We start from the raw sequence: 20,087 nt of genomic DNA on the forward strand, positions 1-20,087 counted from the left end.
CATCCCAGGTGTGGAGAATGGGCAGGCTGCTTATCTGAGCCGCCAGACCCTGGACCAGGGAAAATGGTTCCTACACCGGGAGGTGTTTTCAGATGCTGTGTGCGAGATGGGGAACCCTGGATGTGGATCTTTTTGCATCTCAGCTAAACAACAAGGTGGGAAGGTTCGTGGCAAGAACGCGCGATCCTCTGGCAGTCGCCTCGGATGCGTTGGTGGTGCCTTGGAATCAGTATCGCCTAATTTATGCCTTCCCTCCGATTCAGTTGTTGTCCAGGTTCCTTCGCAGGTTGGTCTCGGAACCGAAGTTGGTGATTCTGGTGGCCCCAGACTGGCCGCGCCGGTCTTGGTACGCGGACATCATACAACTGGTCGTCGAGCATCCATGGCGGCTCCCATTACTAGATGATCTGCTGTCTTGGGCCGATCTGCTTTACGGTCGCTGGCTTTAACGGCGTGGCTGTTGGAAGCCAGGTCTTGAGAGATCGGGGTCTCTTGTCGGCGGTCATTCCTACCCTGCTCAAGGCTAGGAAGGCCTTGTCCTGTATTATTTATTACCGTACTTGGAAGGCTTATTTTGCCTGGTGTGAATCCAGGGCCATTCATCCTCGCTCCTTTTCGGTGGCGAGGGTGTTAGCCTTCCTGCAATCTGGTGTGGACCAGCGCCTTGCGTTGGCCTTGATTAAGGGCCAGTTATCTGCACTGGCGATCCTTTTTCAGCGCCCTTGGCGTCAAATTCTTGCTGCGCACCTTTATTCAAGGTGTGCATCCTTTGGCTTCTCCTCGGAGAGCACCTTTGCCTCCTTGGGACTTGAACTTGGTTCTGTCCGTTTTGCAACGTTCTCCCTTTGAAAACATCAGGGAAATTTCTCTGCCTCTGCTGTCACGAAAGGTTGCCTTTCTGGTGGCGATCACATCTGCCCGCAGAGTGTTGGAGATGGAGGCCCTGTCTTGCCGCTCCCCTTACCTGGTGGTTCATAGGGATAAGGTGGTCTTGCGACCTAACCAATCCTTCCTTCCTAAGGTGGTTTCTGATTTTCACCTTAATGAGGATATTGTCTTACCTTCGCTGTGTGCGAATCCTAAGCATCCTAAGGAGTTTGCCTTACATTCCTTGGATGTAGTCCGGGCGATCAGGGTTTACCTGTCATCCACTGAATCCTTTAGAGAGTCAGATTCTTTTTTTGTCCTTCCTGAGGGACCTCGGAAGGGTACGGCTGCGTCTGCGGCAACCATTTCAAGATGGATCAGACAGACGATTGTACAGGCCTATTCAATTAAGGAACGGGTTCCGCCCTTCCCTGTCAAGGCGCACTCTACCAGAGCCGTGAGTGCATCATGGGCTTTCCGACATCAGGCTTCGATGGCCCAGATGTGCAAGGCTGCGACTTGGTCATCCGTGCACACCTTTAACAAATTTTACAAACTTGATGTTTTGGCATCAGCAGATGCCTCCTTTGGCCGCAAAGTTCTGTGTGTGGCAGTGCCTTGTCTGTTGGGGTTGTTTTCCCCTTGTTTATTTGCTTTCCTGGGTTGTTGCTCCAGTTTAGCTTTTCTGTTACCCAGACGGTTTACCTTTCTGTTCAGATAAGGTTCCTTTCTCTGACCTGGGTGCTGCGTTGCCTTTGTGACGGTTGCGCTTCCCACCCCTCATGTCTACACTGCTTTGGGACATCCCATTGGTGAAGACTGTATGAGTGGGCGGCGACTGTCAGAGGACGTAAGAGAAAACTGAATTTTTGTAAAATCTTACCGTAAAATTCCTTTCTCTGAGTCCTCTGACAGTCGCCGCCCCCGCTCCTCTTTTGGGGTTCATGGACTATCTACTGTTTGCTACCAAACTGAATTGGGAATGAGGCTAGCCGGGGGTATTGGACCAGAGGGACAGCCCCCTGTAGGTGTGTCTATGTAAATTGCTTTGTTTTTAACAAGTCTTATGCCTAGCTTGCTCCTGTGGATAAGAGGTCAATACCCATTGGTGAAGACTGTATGAGTGGACGGCGATTGTCAGAGGACTCAGAGAAAGGAATTTTATGGTAAGATTTTACAAAAATTCCCTTTTTTTCGCTACATTGATGACCTGCTATTTGTTTGTGACAAATGTATAGGAGATCTAAAATCATTTTTGACTTATTTGAACTCCAATGAAAGCAACTTATTGTTCACGGGCCACATGGACGATTGTCAGATTTGTTTTTTTGGATGTTTTGCTGGTGGCTTCAGGCGAACGGGTTACCACACCCCTTTTTAGAAAACCTTCAGCAGTTAATAATCTCCTTCTGGCTCAATTCCAATCACCCTGCACACACAATTAAAGGTATTCCAGCAGGACAATTTGTCCATCTGCGCCGCATCTGCAATAATGAGGAAGATTTTGAAACAGAGTCAAAAGCCCTTTTCAAAAGATTTAGACAGCGTTGTCCTGCCATTCACCCTATCTAGTGGTCCACAGAGATAAAGTGGTACTCCACCCAAATCAATCTTTTCTCCCGAAGGTGGTTTCTGATTTTTATTTAAATGAAGACATTGTGCTGCCTTCACTCTGTCCCAAGCCCAAGCATCCTAAGGAAATTGCCTAGTATCCTTTGGGTGTGGTTCGGGCGATCAGGGTTTACTAATCAGTTGTTTTACAATGACACTGATCATATGCACCAAACCTGAGCACAACCATCCATAGCGGGCATCGCTAAATGGCGGCCCGCGGTCCGCATCCGCCTGAGCTGCTGCTCTATCAGGACCGCCGTGATCACGCCATTTGGCTGCTGGTTTACTTCCCTGCCTCTGCCAATGTCATTAGCAGAGCATGGCAGATGGCCGGAGGCGGGGCGATTCTGACTGGGGGCGGGACCGGCATTGAATGGAGAGAGGAAGCTGCCTGAATTAACTTTTCAGGTTGGAGGTGATTGGCTTCTAGGAGGCGGGAGGCGATTGGCTGGGAGTCACACAGTCGGCTGCCTCTCTCCATGCAGTGCTGCTGTTCCTCTGCCTTCGGTTCAAGATTGTCCCGCCTCCTGCTCGCAGCTCTGTGTAAGGTAGGAGAGTGAAGGGAGGACTTGGCCCGGCTGTGAACTTGTGAAGGATGGGGAGCAGGGGTCATGTACAGGGGGTTAGTGTGGTGTGTGGGGATTCTTGTAAAGTGGAGCAATGCTGTGGGGGTGATTTGAAGGGGTCAGTGCTATGGGGGTGTGTGTTAGCAGGGCAGTGCTGTGTATGTGTGTGGGGGTGATGCAAAGGGGGACAGTGCTGTTGGGGGGGGGGGGGTGTGAAAGGGGCAGTGCTGTTGGGGTGATATAAGGGGGAAGTGGTGTGTGTAGGGGGGTGATGTAAAGGGAGACAGTGCTGTGAGGGGGATGTGAAAGGGGCAGTGCTTTTGGGGGTGATATGGGAGAGGGACAGTGCTGTTGGGGGGATGTGAGAGTGACAGTGCTGTTGGGGGGATGCTAGAGGGACAGTGCTGTTGGGGGGATGCTAGAGGGACAGTGCTGTTGGGGGGGATGTGAGAGGGACAGTGCTGTTGGGGGGGAATGTGAGAGGGACAGTGCTGTTGGGGGGGGGGGTGAGAGGGACAGTGCTGTTGGGGGGGATGTGAGAGGGACAGTGCTGTTGGGGGATGTGAGAGGGACAGTGCTGTTGGGGGATGTGAGAGGGACAGTGCTGTTGGGGGGATGTGAGAGGGACAGTGCTGTTGGGGTGGATGTGAGAGGGACAGTGCTGTTGGGGTGGATGTGAGAGGGACAGTGCTGTTGGGGGATGTGAGAGGGACAGTGCTGTTGGGGGGATGTGAGAGGGACAGTGCTGTTGGGGTGGATGTGAGAGGGACAGTGCTGTTGGGGTGGATGTGAGAGGGACAGTGCTGTTAGGGTGGATATGAGAGGGGCAGTGCTGTTGGGGGGATATGTGAGAGGGACAGTGCTGTTGGGGGGATATGTGAAGGGGCAGTGCTGTGGGGGGATGTGAAGGGGCAGTGCTGTGGGGGGGATATTAGGGGTGCAGTGCTGTGGGGGGGGGGTAAAGGGGGCAGTGCTGTGGGGGGATATGAATGGGGCAGTGCTGTGGGGGGATATGAATGGGACAGTGCTGCAGGAGTGATATGTGATGGGAGGCAGTGCTGTGGGTTGGGGGTTGTGAAAGGGGCAGTGCTGCGGGGGATAATATGTGGAGGGGGACAGTGGTATGTGTGTGGGGGGGGTTGATGTGAAGGGAACAGTGCTGTGTGTGGGGGGGGGTGGTAATGTGAAGAGGACAATGCTGTGTGTGTGTGTGGGGGGGTGATGTGAAAGGGGACAGTGCTGTGTGTGGGGGGTGATAGTGAAGGGGACAGTGGTGTGTGTGCGTGGGGGGGGGGTGATGTGAAGGGGGACAGTGCTGTGTGTGGGGGGTGATATGTGAAGGGGATGGTGATGTGAAAGGAGACAGTGCTGTGTGTGTGTGTGTGTGTGGGGGGGGGGGGGGGGTGATGTGAAGGGGGACAGTGCTGTGTAGGGGGGGGGGTTGATGTGAAGTTGGACAGTGTTGTGTGTGGTGGGGGTGGTGATGTGAAGTTGGACAGTGTTGTGTGTGGTGGGGGTGGTGATGTGAAGGGGGACAGTGCTGTGTGTGTGTGGGGGGGGTGGTGATGTGAAGGGGGACAGTGCTCTGTGTTGGTGGGGGATGATGTGAAGGGGGACAGTGGTGTGTGTGGGGGGGGTGGTAAAGTGAAGGGGGACAGTGGTATGTGTGTGGGGGGGGGGGGTTGATGTGAAGGGAACAGTGCTGTGTGTGGGGGGGTGGTAATGTGAAGAGGACAATGCTGTGTGTGTGTGTGTGGGGGGGTGATGTGAAAGGGGACAGTGCTGTGTGTGGGGGGTGATAGTGAAGGGGACAGTGGTGTGTGTGTGCGTGGGGGGGGGGTGATGTGAAGGGGGACAGTGCTGTGTGTGGGGGGTGATATGTGAAGGGGATGGTGATGTGAAAGGAGACAGTGCTGTGTGTGTGTGTGGTGTGGGGGGGGGGGGGTGATGTGAAGGGGGACAGTGCTGTGTAGGGGGGGGGTTGATGTGAAGTTGGACAGTGTTGTGTGTGGTGGGGGTGGTGATGTGAAGGGGGACAGTGCTGTGTGTGTGGGGGGGGGTGGTGGTGATGTGAAGGGGGACAGTGCTGTGTGTGTGGGGGGGTGATGTGAAGGGGGACAGTGGTGTGTGTGGGGGGTGGTAAAGTGAAGGGGGACAGTGGTGTGTGTGTGTGTGGGGGGGGGGGGTAGTAATGTGAAGGGGGACAGTGTGTGTGTGGGGGGGGGTGGTAATGTGAAGGGGGACAGTGCTTTGTGTGGGGGGGGGTGATGTGAAGGGGGATAGTGCTGTTGGGGGAGGGGGTGATGTGAAGGGGGACAATGCTGAGTGTGGAGGGTGGTGACGTGAAGGGGGACAGTGCTGTGTGTGGGGGGGGGGGGGTGACATGAAGGGGGCAGTGCTGTGTGTGGTGGGTGGTGAGGTGAAGGGGGATAAGCAGCTTCACAGAAAACGTGCAGGGGTACCATTGATTCTTAAATGCAATGAAATACAATGTGCTGTTTCCCGCACCTGGAAATTGCATGATGCAGTTTCCATGCGACTGCATTTTTAAAAAAGGTGCCAGGGCTTTTTCCCAGCAGAAAATGCAGACACAGCAGCTCAATCAAATGAATGGGCTGTCATGCCTGCACACCTGGGCTGTGATGTAAAGAATCCGAGTCATCACACAAAAATGCAATCTGGACCTCTTCTGGAAGAAAATTGTACTAATCAGACCTCCATGAATTTTAATTCAATACCCCTGATCTATAGCATGTCGTCATGCTATTTGTTTTTATACGTGACTTTGTTAGATGTACCATTTGTTCTATTTTTATTTTTAACTGTGTTTAATAAATTATACTTTTTATCTCAATCTACTTTCTTCACCTCTATATACTTCTCCCACCCCTGATCAGCCCTGTCCACCCAAATCCCTGTGGGACGTCTTCCTTTTGTTTTTCTATTACTAATTGGGGAAGGGACTGAGACTGATCTAGTTGCAGACACCTAACTGTTCTTTATTTTTTAAACCCCTGTGACAAAAAAATTAAAGATTCAATGGGCTCAAAATGCCTCTCAGAAAATTCCTTGGGGGTGTCTACTTTCCAAAAAGGGGTAATTTTTTTTTTTTTGGGGGGGGGGGGTTGGGGACGGGGGTTTGTACTGCCCAGCCATTTTAGCACTTTAAGAAATGAGATAGGCAGTCAGAAAGTAAAAGCTACGTAAATTCCAGTATATACACCATTGTTTGTAGACGCTATAACTTTTGCGCAAACCAATAAATATATGCTTGAGATTTTTTTTTTTTTTTATCACAGACATGTAGCTAAATACATTTTGGTCTAAATGTATGACAAAAATCGAGTTTATTGGATATTTTTTATAAGAAAAAGAAAATGTCATTTTTTTTCAAAAATTTTGGTCTTTTTTCGTTTATATCGCAAAAAAATTAAAACCGCAGAGGTGATCAAATGCCACCAAAAGAAAGCTCTATTTGTGGGGGAAAAGAGGATGTAAATTTAATTTAAATACAGCATTGCATGACACAGCGCAATTGTCAGTTAAATTCACGCAGTGCCAAATTGCAAAAAAGGGCCTGGTCATTAAGGGGGTAAATCCTTCGGTCCAGAAGTAGTTAAACAGAATTGGCCCAAGGACAGCACTTTGGGGTACCCCACCTACAACTCCATACTGCTCAGAAGATATGCTATTTATCATCATCCTCTGGAGTTTATCCAGGTACATACACTATCTTCAATACCAAGAGACCTAAATTTGTAAATTTAGTCTTGTGACCACTTAAAGACAAGGTCTATTTCTGACATTTGTTGGTTACAAATTAAAATCAGTATTTTTGCTAGAAAATTACTTTGGCGATTTTGAACAGTTTAGATTTTTTCTAAATTGGTGCCGTTGGCTGCTGAGTAATCCGGAAGGGACTTTGTGACATTGCTTCCAGGTTACTACATTGTAGACTTGATCAAAGCCGATTCTGGCTTTGTTCGGGCTGGCGGATGTGCTAGTTTGTCGCTCGGGTCTCCCGTGGCGGGGATGTCCCCTCCCGTTGCTTGTGAGAATGGCCGAGCAACTGCTTAGCCGCATCAGTTGTTATCACATGGAAGCCGACCGTCCGCTCTAAAAACAATACCTGGGTGATGCCTCCTAAATGCTTCACCCCGGTACAACCACTTCCTCAAAATCACGTACAGGTACGTGATTTTGCAGGAAGTGGTTAAGGAGTACTGTGTAAAATTTCAGATACTTGGTGTATTCAGAGAACTTCCTCTGTCCAAATTACACCTCGTCTCCTCATAGAATGTTAAAAGGTTTGTAGGACGAGAAAGATTTTTCATAAATCCACGCTTGTTACTGCTAGTTATACAATTTTGTCAGCAAATACTTGGATGTGGTCCCTTATCATCCCCTCTGATAGTCTACTGTTGATGCTAGGCTAATCTGACATGATATGTCATGATATGTAGTTTCAAGGTATATATCTATGCCCCATTTTTGAATATTGGTACCACGTTCACTTTTACTCTTACATTTCTTATTGCATTCTTTGCAGTTTTGGAATGCGGATGGTGACCCTTTAGCCTTATGTTTATTAAAGGACTTTTTGTCTTATTAATATGGCTCTTTACATTAGCATTTAGCCACCCAAGTTTAATTTATGTTCTTTTTATCTTTGTTGCCCATTGAAATGCACCGATTAATGCCACTGTTTAATGTCCTTTAAATCTCTCCCATTGCTCTTCAGTGTTCTTTGTTTCAAGAATTCGATCCCAGTTTGTAGTATGGAATGCAGCTTGGCAAAGTTGGCTCCTTAGGAATTTTAGGAAAATTAGGAAATTCCCTCTGCCCAGTCAGTCTGAGGATAGTAGTTCTGTCTTTTTTTCTTTTTCTGCAAATTCCTGCTATGAAAGTCTACAACTATCCTTAACCACTTCCATACAGAGCAGTTAGACACCCTTCCTGCCCAGACCAATTTTCAGCTTTCAGCACTCTCACACTTTGAATGACAATTGCTCAGTCATGCTACACTGTAACCAAACAAATTTTTTATCATTTTTTTCACACAAATAGAGCTTTCTTTTGGTGGTATTTGATCACAACTGGGGTTTTTTTTTTCGTGATATATGCAAAAAAAGAGCAAAGATTTTGAAAAAAAACACTTTTTTTTAGTTTCAATTATAAAATTTTGCAAAAAATTAATTTTTCTTCATACATTTGGGCCAAAATGTATACTGCTACATGTCTCTGGTAAAATTAACCCAAATTAGTGTATATTATTTAGTCTGTGTGAAAGTTATTGAGTCTAGAAGCTATGGTACCAATTACTGAAAATTGATCACACCAGATGTACTGACGGCCTATCTCCTTTCTTGAGGCCCTGAAATGTCAGGACAGTACAAATACCGCCCAAATGACCCCTTTTTGTAAAGTAGACAGTCCAAGGTATTTAGTAAGAGGCATGGTGGGTTTTTTGAAGTTGTAATTTTTTCCCACAATTCTTGGGAAAATGAAGAAAAAATTTTTTTTTCTTTTTTTTCCCACAAAGTTGTCAATTTATAAGCTATTTCTAACACATAGCATGTACACAGCAAAAAATACACCCAAAAATACATTCTGACATTCTGCTACTCCTTCCGAGTATGGCGATACCACATGTGTGAGACTTTTACACAGCCTGGCCACAAAAAGAGACTCCACGTCCAAGAAGCACCTTCAGGCGTTCTAGGAGCATAAATACACATAAAACTTTCTTACTACCTATCACACTTTTCAAGGCCCTAGAGCACCAATACAATAGAAAAGTCCACAAAATGGCCCCATTTTGGAAAGCAAACACTCCAACGTATATTCTATGAGGCATTATGGGTCGTTTGAACATATCATTTTTCTCCACAGGTTTTTGGAAAATGTGGGAAAAAAATGAAAACTTTTTTTTTTTTACACAAAGTTGTCAATTTATAGGATATTCCTAACACATAGCATGTACACAGCAAAAATGACACCCCAAAATACATTCTGCCACTCCTCCTGAGTATGGCAATACCACATGTGTGAGACTTTTTCACAGCCTAGCCATATAGAGGGGCCCATCATCCAAGGCGCACCATCATGCATCCTAGCCACTTGCCTAGGCCTATTTTTGACATTTGGTGTTTACAAGCTAAAATCAGTTGTTTTGCTAGAAAACTGCTTAGAACCCCCAAACATTATATATTTCTTTTTAGCAGAGACCCTAGAGAATAAAATGGAGATTATTGCAATATTTTTTATCACACCGTATTTGCGCAGCGGTCTTCCAAACGCAATTTTTTTGGAAAAAATTCACTTTTTTTAATTAAAAAATAAGAAACCAGTAAAGTTAGCCCAATTTTTTTCCATAATGTGAAAGATAATGTTACGCCGAGTAAATAGATACCCAACATGTCATGTTTCAAAATTGGGCACGCTCACGGAATGGCGACAAACTTTGGTACTTAAAAATCCCCATAGGCGACAATTTAAAAATTTCTACAGGTTGTCATCTTTGAGTTACAGAGGAGGTCTAGGGCTCAAATTATTCCCCTTGCTCTAACGATCACGGTGATACCTCACATGTGTGGTTTGAACACCGTTTACATATGTGGGCGGGGTTTCTGTATGCGTTCGCTTCTGCGCGCAAGCTCACGGGGACAGGGCGCTTTAATTTTTTTTTTTTTTTTACTATTTATTTTATTTATTATTTTTTATTTTTACACCGTTTAAAAAAAAAAGATAAAAAATTGATCATTTTTATTTCTATTAAAAGGAATGTAAACATTCCTCGTAATAGAAATAGGCACGACAGGACCTCTTTTTTGTGAGATCTGGGGTCAAAAAGTCCTCAGATCTCACAAGTACACTAAAAGATAGAAGAAGAAAAAAAAAATGATTATATAAAATGAAAAAAAAAAAGGACCTTTAAACCGGTTGCTAGGCAACAACATTTTCCGTAGCTCCGGTCCTCCAAGACCATAGAGTCAAGTGAGGGCAAGCTTGCCCTCACTCGACATCCTGTCTGTGAGGATCTGGGACCGGATCGTTTTCCCCGCTGCCGGCGGGTCCGGTAAGCAGGGAAAAGGACCGGAACGTGGCGGGAGGGGGAGGGCGCCTCTTCCGCCATCCCGGAAGGGTGATCCCACGGCGAATCCGCCGCTGGGACCACCCTTATCGGAAAGCCAACCGTCCACCATTTAAAAAAATACCAGGGTTATGGCAGCTATCTGCTGCCATAACACCGGTATTTAGGTTTAAACGGAGGACGTATATAAACCTTTTTGGACTTGGACATGGTGGCTGTATGAAGGGTGATAGGTACTCGGGTACTTTGTTGGGCAGGTGACAGGTACTCTGGTACTGATGAGCAGGTGGCAGGTACTCGGGTACTCCGATAGGCAGGTGACAGGTACTCGGATACTCTGATGGGCAGGTGACAGGCAGGTGATAAGTACTGATGAGTAGTACTGATACTGATAGGTGATACTGTACTGATGGGTACTGATGATCAGTACTGATACGTGATAGGTACTGATGAGTACTGATGAGTAGTGATGGGTACTGATGAGCAGGCGGCAAGTACTCGGGTACTTAAGGCGTCAGGTACTCTGATGAGCAGGTGGAAGGTACTCGGGTACTCTGATGGGTAGGTGACAGGTACTCAGGTACTCTGATGACGGGTACTCCGTTGACAGGTACTCAAAGTACCCGAGTACCTGTCATCAGAGTACCCGAGTACCTGTCATCAGAGTACCCGAGTACCCGTCATCAGAGTACCCGAGTACCCGTCATCAGAGTACCCGAGTACCCGTCATCAGAGTACCCGAGTACCCGTCATCAGAGTACCCGCGTACCCGTCATCAGAGTACCCGAGTACCCTTCATCAGAGTACCCGAGTACCCGTCATCAGAGTACTCGAGTACCTGTCATCAGAGTGCTCGAGTACCTGTCATCAGAGTACTCGAGTACCTGTCATCAGAGTACCCGAGTACCTGTCATCAGAGTACCCGAGTACCTGTCATCAGAGTACCCGAGTACCTGTCATCAGAGTACCCGAGTACTTGTCATCAGAGTACCCGAATACCTGTCACCAGCCCATCAGAGTACCCGAGTACCTGTCATCTGAGTACCTGATGGGCTGGTGACAGGTACTCGGGTACTTTGATGGGCTAGTGATAGGTGCTCTTTATGGGGGGGGGGGGCAATCAGTGTGTTTGGGGTGCACTGTAATTGGTAACTAGCTGTTACCACACTCTCTTCCTCACACAGGATCAGTGTGTGAGGAGGAGAACACGGTGACAGCTTGTTACCGTGTTCTCTGTTGACATTTGTGACCGGCTGTGATTGGACACAGCCGGTCACGTGGTAAAGAGCCAATTCCATTGGCTCTTTACCTAGATCGGGGATTGACTCTGTCCGAGGGACGAGCCTCGTCCCCGATCGCTGCTCTGCGCGCCCCCCGGGGGCGCGCATTGCAGAGAGAACGAGCGGCTCGTGCTGGAGCCGCTCATGTGATCGGCTGTGATTGACACAGCCGATCACGTGGTAAACAGCCAATTTCTATTGGCTGTTTACCTTGATCAGGGATGGGCTATGTCCGAGGGACGAGCCTCACCCCCGATCGCCGCACTGCGCGCCCCCGGGGGCGCGCAGTAGAGGGGAGATCCAGGCGACGTCATATGACGGCGGCCCGGATCCTCACAACCACTTTGCCGACGTCATTTTACATGACGCGGTATGGAAGTGGTTAAATACTCAATATTATTTTTTAAGTCTCCCATGATAACATCACCCTGCCTCCCCACCATCTCTAAGTGAAAGTTATGGGGCCTAAAGCATACACCCACAAATCATTTTTGTTTTTGAACAAGGTTTTTATTGTGTTTTATATAACAGATACAGATCCAACATAAGCATTCCAAAGAGCAATCTAGCCCAGTTCACCTATACAGTATAAGGCATGCCTATATGATGTGGCATTTACAAAACCTGGATACATATCTTGGAAGTATTTTGGATCTTCTATGGAAAATACTTAACGTGCCTGATGTGGCAGCGCAGTGGATGGGCTGTGCTCAGCACTTTTTTGGTCTCCTCAATTTGAACATGGTGGTTGCAGAAGTATTCCCTTTTATTTTGTTGTTGTTTATTCTATTCAGAGTCGCTCTTTTATATTCCTTTAATACAGCTCTATAAACGGTGTATAGTATTTAATGAAAGTCTTTATTTTTTTTGCAGTAATTATGAGCAAATTGTTAAAGCTCATCAGAATAATCCTAACGAAGGGACTGACCAAGTGCCAGACCAGGTGAAGTTCAGTGTATTTCAAGGCATCATGGACTCCTTGTTTCAGACCTTCAATGCTTCAATCTCTGTGAACAGTTTTCAGGAATTGTCTGCTTGTGTCTTCAGCTGGATTGAGGAGCACTGTAAACCTCAGGTATTCATTTCAGATCACCAGTAACTAAACTGAATAAGTTGTGTTTAAAACTCAAATCTAAACCCAAAAACTAAAATTTATTTTCCTGACAGCTCCATGTCAGCCTACCACTGGGTATGTCCCGCTCATACCCCCACCTGCAGGACCTACATATCTCATAAATTTGACTCCCTCTCCCAGGCTGGCGTTCCTTTATCCCCCCCCCCTCACCTCGTAGGACCAAGCAGCTCTTCTTCCCTGTCTGCAGTAAACTTGTGGCTGTCCATCTTTTGCTCACCAAGTGCAGACCCCGTTGTATGGACCCTTAAATAGGATTCCTGCCTGGGTGTTGTGGCTGGCATTTGGGATGGTGCTAGGTTTTCTCTGTCTATGGCGAACCTCTATATGGGCTGGTGGGAGGAATTCTTTTTGTTCTCTATGGGCAATCCTTTCACCAGTCAAATTATTTGGTATGGTCGCTATATCATATACATAGTTACATAGTTAGTGAGGTTGAAAAAAGACATCAGTCCATCCAGTTAAACCTATGATGTGTGTGTGTGTTTGCTGTAAACCGTACATTGTATACCCCTGTATGTTGTGGTCTTTAAGGTGCCCATCTAATCGTTTTTTGAAACTATCGATGCTCCCTGCTGATATGACTGTTTGCGGAAGAGAATTCCACATCCTTACTGCTCTGACAGTGAAGAACACCCTACGTACTTTAAGGTTAAACCGCCTTTCCTCTAGTTTTATTGAGTGGCCACGTGTCTTATTGTATTCCCTTTCTCTGAATAGTTTGTTCCTTATGCTAGGATCCCAGTACAGTACCGTATTTGTACATTGATATCATATCCTCCTTAATTGTCTGTTCTCCAGAGAGAATAAGTTCAGTCTTTCCTCATAGCAGATGTCCTTCATTCCCCTAATTATTTTTGTTGCCCTTCTCTGGACTCTTTCCAGTTCCAGCACATCCTTCCTGAGGACCGGTGCCCAGAACTGGACAGCATACTCCAGATGTGGCCGGACCAGAGTCTTGTAGAGAGGGAGAATAATCTCTTTATTTCTGGAGTGAATCCCCTTTTTTATACATCCCAGTATTCTGTTGGCTTTGTTTGCAGTGGCTTGGCATTGCATGCCACTGCCAAGCCTGTTGTCTACCAGTACCCCCAGGTCCTTTCCATCTTAGATTCACCCAGAGGTTCCCCCTGTTATACCTGAAGGGTTTCACATGTACTATTACTTTAAGGCTGGCTCCACCCAGGAGTGATGTCAAGGGGCAGAGTGGCCATCTTAGACACATGCAAGAGATGCATTGATATATACCGATCAGAGTCCTGTGTCTCTCACAACACAAAGAATATAACAGTGGCAACGAGGATGGGATTTACAAGGTTACTATCCGTGTGAGAAAAGAAAGAAAAAAAAATTCTGTATTGTCACCTGGATACAAACACCCACAGAAGCCAGCAGGAAAATGTCATTGATCGGGACATTAAGTGAATTTGATGGAGAACAGACATCCTGGAGTTCCTGGGTTGAAAAACTGGAACAGTATTTTGGTGCAAATGCCATCCCAGGCGACAGGCAAGTAGCAGTATTTCTGACAGTGGTTGATGCTAGGACATATGACACTCTTAGGGATCTCCTTTTCCCTAAAAAACAGCAACTAAGACTCTGGCAGAGCTCCTGACACTGTTATGGAATCACTTCCAGCCTAAACCACTAGAGATTGCAGAAAAATTTCCGGTTCGATCAGGGGCAGCAACAGCCGGGTGAAGATATTAAGGCTTATGTGCTCGCCCTTCGCAGACTAGCCTCAACCTGTTCTTTTGGGGAGTATTTACTGACCGCACTGAGGGATAGGTTTGTCATGGGACTAAATAGTGAGTCTAGCCAAAAGAGACTGTTAACAGAGAAGGACCTTACCCTTACAAAGGCAATTGAGATAGCTTCAGTGATGGAAATGGCTGTGAAAGATACAGAGGCATTGAACCCCCAGAGCAGAAGGGAAGAGGTTAAAGAGGAAGTTTTCAGAACAGCAGTCAAGCAAACTGCAGCTAACTGTAAATATAGGCCCTCACCAACCCTGGAGTCAGCTTGCTACCGTTGTGGGAATACAGACCATGATCACAAAGTCTGCTGGTTTAAGGATCAGCTCTGTCATAATTGTGGTAAGGCAGGCCATCTGAAACGAGTCTGCCGTAGTAAGAAGGTGCGAAAACAACAACGTCTGAACCCCAGGACAAAGGCATAAATGGTGGGAAGATATACATTGTCATCGGAATCAGAGGATGAGGAAGTGATCCACAGATTGGACATACATCATAAGCATTCAGCACCCTCAGCAATGACTGTAGAGGTAACTGTGGAAGGAAAGAAACTCAAGATGGATGTAGACACAGGAGCAGCAGTTTCAGTTATCACCCAGAAACAATGGAGAAAACTTCTGATCCGAACAACTGTCCGTCCAACACCAATCAAACTGCAGACATACTCAAAGCAGATACTCCACCCACTGGGTTACGTAAAAGTACAGGTATCCTACAAGGGTCAGACAAAGAGAATGCCATTGTATATCCTAGAACATGGGGGACCCCCTCTCTTTGGGAGAGACTGGATTGCTCACTTTGGCATGCCAGACATCGCCATAAACCCCTGCAACACCGTGACCATCCCATCAAGAGATAACGATGGATGGTTGGAATCCCTGAAACAGCGATTCCCACAAGTCTTTGATCACCATTTGGGAAAAATAAAGCATGACTGTGTGAGACTCAGGCTGAAACCCAATGCCCAGCCTAGGTTCTTCAAAGCTCGGACGGTACCTTTCGCACTCCGAGCAGGTGTGGAAGCTGAACTAAGCTGGCTGGAGGAGCAAGGTGTTATCTCAAAGGTAGAGCACAGCGAGTGGGCATCACCAGTTGTACCAGCAAAGAAAGCGAATGGGGACTTAGGCATTTGTGGTGATTTCCGCATGGCACTAAATTCTCAACTGGAGATAGACCAGTATCCCCTACCCAGAGTAGATGACATTTTTGCCTCTCTTGCAGGAGGTCAAAAGTTGACCAAGCTTGATCTCAGACAAGCTTATTTACAGTTTGAGGTCCACCCTTCGTCCCGCAAGTTTCTAACCATCAACACTCACAAGGGACTGCATGAATACAATCGGATGGTGTTTGGGGTAGCCTCCGCCCCAGCCATTTGGCAATGCAAAATGGATGAGATTTTGGCGGATATTCCTTTCACACAGTGAAAAAGAAGGAATATAACTGCGCTAACTAATAGAAGACAGCAGCAACTTAAATTGTGACAAACAAAGGTATAGATGTAAAGGGCTAAGTTGCGCTAATATGTACTATATCGACAGGTGATCATCAGACAAAGCACAATAATTGATAAATAGTCCACAAGGATATCAAAATATGTATCCAAATGACAGACACAGTCCAAATTCCAGAATTCCAGGGTCAGATGAATAAACCAGTGTTCATATAGTCTCCTTACCGGAAAGCAGAATAGAGTTCGCCCAAAAACTCAAATGAAGTTGAATCACCCAGCCTCCAATCGATATGCTCGGATACTCCTCTCATCAATGGGTGGTAATCATGTATGGGAGAAAAATTGAAACTCCATAGCATAATACTGTTATACACTCATGGATCACCCTGAGAAGTGCACACCGTCACCAGAAGGCAGATAGTTTGAAGCACCAGCACCCTTGAGTCCCAAATGCTTACCAGATAAATATTAAGTGGTATGTATGGAAAAGAAGTGACACACAAAGACCTCTCCCGACACCACTGCCTCTTACCAGATTTCAGTAGGTTCAAGCCAAACAATCCGTCAAGCGGTCCTCAGAGCCAATAACTCTAGAAGGATCACCCAAAACGGAATAGGGTTCACCCACAAACTCAGATGGAGTTGAGTCGACCAGCTTCAGATGAATGTGCTCAGGTTCGCCTCACATCAGTCAATGGTAATCATATATGGGAAAAAGTAGACTCCATAGCATAATACTGTTACATGCTTATAGGTCACCCTAAGAGGTGCACACCATCACCAGAGCCAAATCCCCAAATAGAGCACCAACACCCTTGAGTACTAAATGCTTACCAGATACAGTATGCTTAGGGTGAAAAAGGGGGAAGAAAGTGGCACACAGAGGACCTCTCCCAACACCGCTGCCGCTTACCAGACTACAATGGGTTAACAGCCACACTCTCCAACAACCGATCCTTAGAGCAGGTGTCACCGGGAAGATCACTCCTGAACTGACTCGATCATATCCCCACAACAGTGCCTGTTAGATGACATGCTCATCACGGGCCTGATGGACCAGGAACACAAGCGTAACGTGGAGCTTGTGTTGGCGAGACTCCCAAGAGCAGGGTCTAAAAAGTGAACTTGGCGAAATGCCAATTCATGGTACCTAAATTGGAGTTTTGTGGCCACCTTGTGGATGCAGAGGGTATACACACCACGGAAGCCAAAGTTTATGCTTTAGTAAAAGCTCCAGCCCCAACCAACGTCCAACTGGGCTTGCTGAACTATTACCACAAATTCCTGCCGGATCTAGCACACACTTTGTTTCCATTAAACAAGCTTTTGGAGAAACACTCCAGATGGAACTAGTCGGCTGAATGCCAACGTGCTTTTGAAGTTTCTAAGCGAAAGCTGTTGGCGTCACGCATGCTCGTGCACTATGACCTCCAAAGGCTTCTCACCTTGGCTTGTGATGCCTCACCCTATGGTCTAGGGGCTGTACTTTCTCACGTTTTACCAGATGGGTCAGAGAAACCTGTGGCATTCGCCTCCAGGTCCTTGACAAAAGCAGAAAGCAATTACTCTCACATTGACAAAGAGGCTCTGGCGCTCATATGGGCAATTAAGAAGTTTCATCTTTACCTGTATGGTAGGGAATTCACCATACTGACTGATCATAAACCACTCCTTCAGATCTTTAGCCCTGACAAAGGCATCTCCCAGACGACTGCGGCCCGTCTTCAACGCTATGCCCTATTCTTGGGAGCATATAGCTACAAAATCCAGTATCGCAGCCATGATGCCAATGCTAATGCGGACGCCATGTCCCGTCTGACAAGGACATTAACAGACTCTTCTCCACCTGTCAAGAGTTGTCGTTACACCAGCCTGTCCTTTCTGTCTTCCAGGGAAGTAGCAGCCCATACAGCCAAGGATACTTTCTTTAAGACAATACTCTCCTGGGTACGGTACGGTTGGCCTGCAACTGTCACACAGGATTATGAACCTTACTTCCGTAGGCGTCTGGAATTAACTGTGGCTGGCAACTGTGTTTTTTGGGGAGACCGAGTGATCGTTCCACAGACCCTCCGGAGACACATTCTGGACTTGCTACATACTGGTCATCCCGGGGGCACACGTATGAAACAAAAGGCCCGAGGCTATGTGTGGTGGCCGAACCTCGACTCCGATATCACGACATATGTGAATGCGTGTGCTGGATGTGCACAAACTGCAAGAGACCCTCCTCGAGGGTGCGTCCAGCCCTGGACTTGGCCCACGGTTATCTGGTTTCGCCTACACTTGGACTTTGCAGGCCCGATAAGAGGACAGACCTTTTTGATCATTATTGATGCCCATTCAAAGTGGCCTGAGGTCATTCCTGTTACCCAGCCGATGACTAAGGCGACGATTTCCATACTGTTACATCTCGCTGCTACGTTTGGATACCCCAGAGAAATTGTCACAGACAATTTGTGCACAATTCACAAGCCAGGAGTTTCAGAGTTTCCTGACTGCCCACAACATCAAACACAAGTTGACCGCACCTTACCACCCGGCTACAAATGGTCAAGCAGAAAGGTTTGTACAGACCTTCAAACGCTATTTCAAAGCTACAAGTAAACAGTCCCTGTCACCCCAGCAGCTGGACTCCTTCCTTTCTGCTTACAGAACCACACCACATGCAACCACTGGGAAGACTCCAGCTGAACTTCTTTTGGGTCGGCAGCCATGGACTGTTTTGGACATGCTCCGCCCTCAAACGGTCCAGGAACATGTATGGCAGTCCCAAGACAAGAGGGTCGAACACAACTAGATTCCCCGGTTTACAGCCCAGCAAAAGGTATGGACCCGATCTTATGGCGCTTCCAACACTCGTTGGCTTCCTGCTTTTGTCACAGAGACTTTGGGACCCATAATGTATAGGGTCTGCCTGGAAGATGGTTCCATTTGCAGACGGCATGCGGACCAATTGCGTCCTCGTTCTCCGCTGCCCGAATCCCTGACATCGGCTGCACCTCCAGTGTCTCAAGGATCTGCTCCTACCGGATCAGGAGGCATTGAGAATGATGCTTGGGGGGACACTGAACTTTTGAACTCAGCTCCAACAGAGCCCTCCAGCCCTGGTCCAGAGGTCTGTTCACCCTCTGAGCTAGGGGCCCCGCCGGTGTCCATTCCGGCCAGCCCTGCTTCCTCCGGCCCTGAGTTGCTGGGTGTCTGTCCTCAACGACGCTGTCGCCCTCCTGACCGGTTTCATATGCAAGACCGGTTACGAGACTTTCGACGGGCCCGCCGAAAGTGATCCGCTGCCATGTTCTCCCCGTAGCATCCCTGGAAGTTGTTCTCCCATCCGGACGCGGAAGAAGCCATGTAAATCTCCTGAGTTTGAGGACTGTATTTGACAATTATGAGTTACTGTTTTATGCCTGTTCTCGTTTTGTGGTGTTTTTTTTTTTTTTTTTTGTTGTTTTTTTTTAGGGATGGATGGAAGGTGTTATACCTGAAGGGTTTCACATGTACTGTCACTTTAAGGCTGGCTCCACCCAGGAGTGATGACAAGGGTCAAGGGGTAGAGTGGCCATCTTGGAGACATGTAAGAGATGTATTGATATACAGAGCTGTCCTGTAAGGCATGTTGTAGTGTACAGTGAGTCCTGAATAAACAACCGTTGTTCCAGACCAGAGTCCTGTGTCTCTCACAACACGGAGAATATAACACTCAATAAAACTCGCAGGTACTCGCAGACACTTGCAGGTACTCCCAGATGCTCGCAGGTACTCCCAGAAAGTGGCGGCCGGTTCGTTAGGGGTGCCGCCCCCCATGCATGCATCCGGCCCCCTAATCTGCATGCAGGGGTGTCGGACGCATGGAGTTCAATGGGGATTTTTTTTTTTTTGCATCACTTGATTAAAGCCAGAGGCTCTAATAGGGTGATGCAAAGGGTGGACCCGGGGCACAGAGCAGTGCGTCCCGAGCCCACCCATTGTGTGACAATAGCGAATGAAAATTCGCTATTGTCACACCGATCCTCCTCCGCGTCCGATATGTGTTTCCTGATTGGCCTCAAGGCAAACCCCATGCCATTGGCCGAGGAGGAGGCAGGAGTGGAAGGACTGGAGGAGACGCGCCGCCGGGACCGAGGAGAAGCCGCCATTCGGGGGACTGAGGTGAAGCCGATCGCTGCCGCTGCTGCTCCAGGTAAGTAAGGGGGCACGCACGCTGATCTCTGCATTGGGGGAATGTATGCTGGTCACAACATTGGGGGCACGCACGCTGATCTCTGCATTGGGGGAATGTATGCTGGTCACAACATTGGGGGCACGCACGCTGATCTCTGCATTGGGGG

The 20,087-nt window shown here is 47.5% G+C and overlaps 1 protein-coding gene across 2 annotated transcripts in view; it reads left to right on the forward strand.

Annotated features, from left to right (window-relative positions):
• MLX (MAX dimerization protein MLX) overlaps positions 1–20,087 on the forward strand; it is a 462,488-nt gene that overhangs the window by 390,708 nt on the left and 51,693 nt on the right. For both annotated transcript variants that reach the window (XM_082271957.1, XM_082271958.1), the window contains exon 5: positions 12,294–12,495. In XM_082271957.1, coding sequence (XP_082128083.1) covers positions 12,294–12,495 — 202 coding nt within the window. The remainder of the gene's footprint in view (positions 1–12,293; positions 12,496–20,087) is intronic.

The sequence above is a fragment of the Pelophylax lessonae genome (genome assembly GCF_965119305.1).
Source record: "Pelophylax lessonae genome assembly, chromosome: 11".
NCBI lineage: Eukaryota > Metazoa > Chordata > Amphibia > Anura > Ranidae > Pelophylax > Pelophylax lessonae.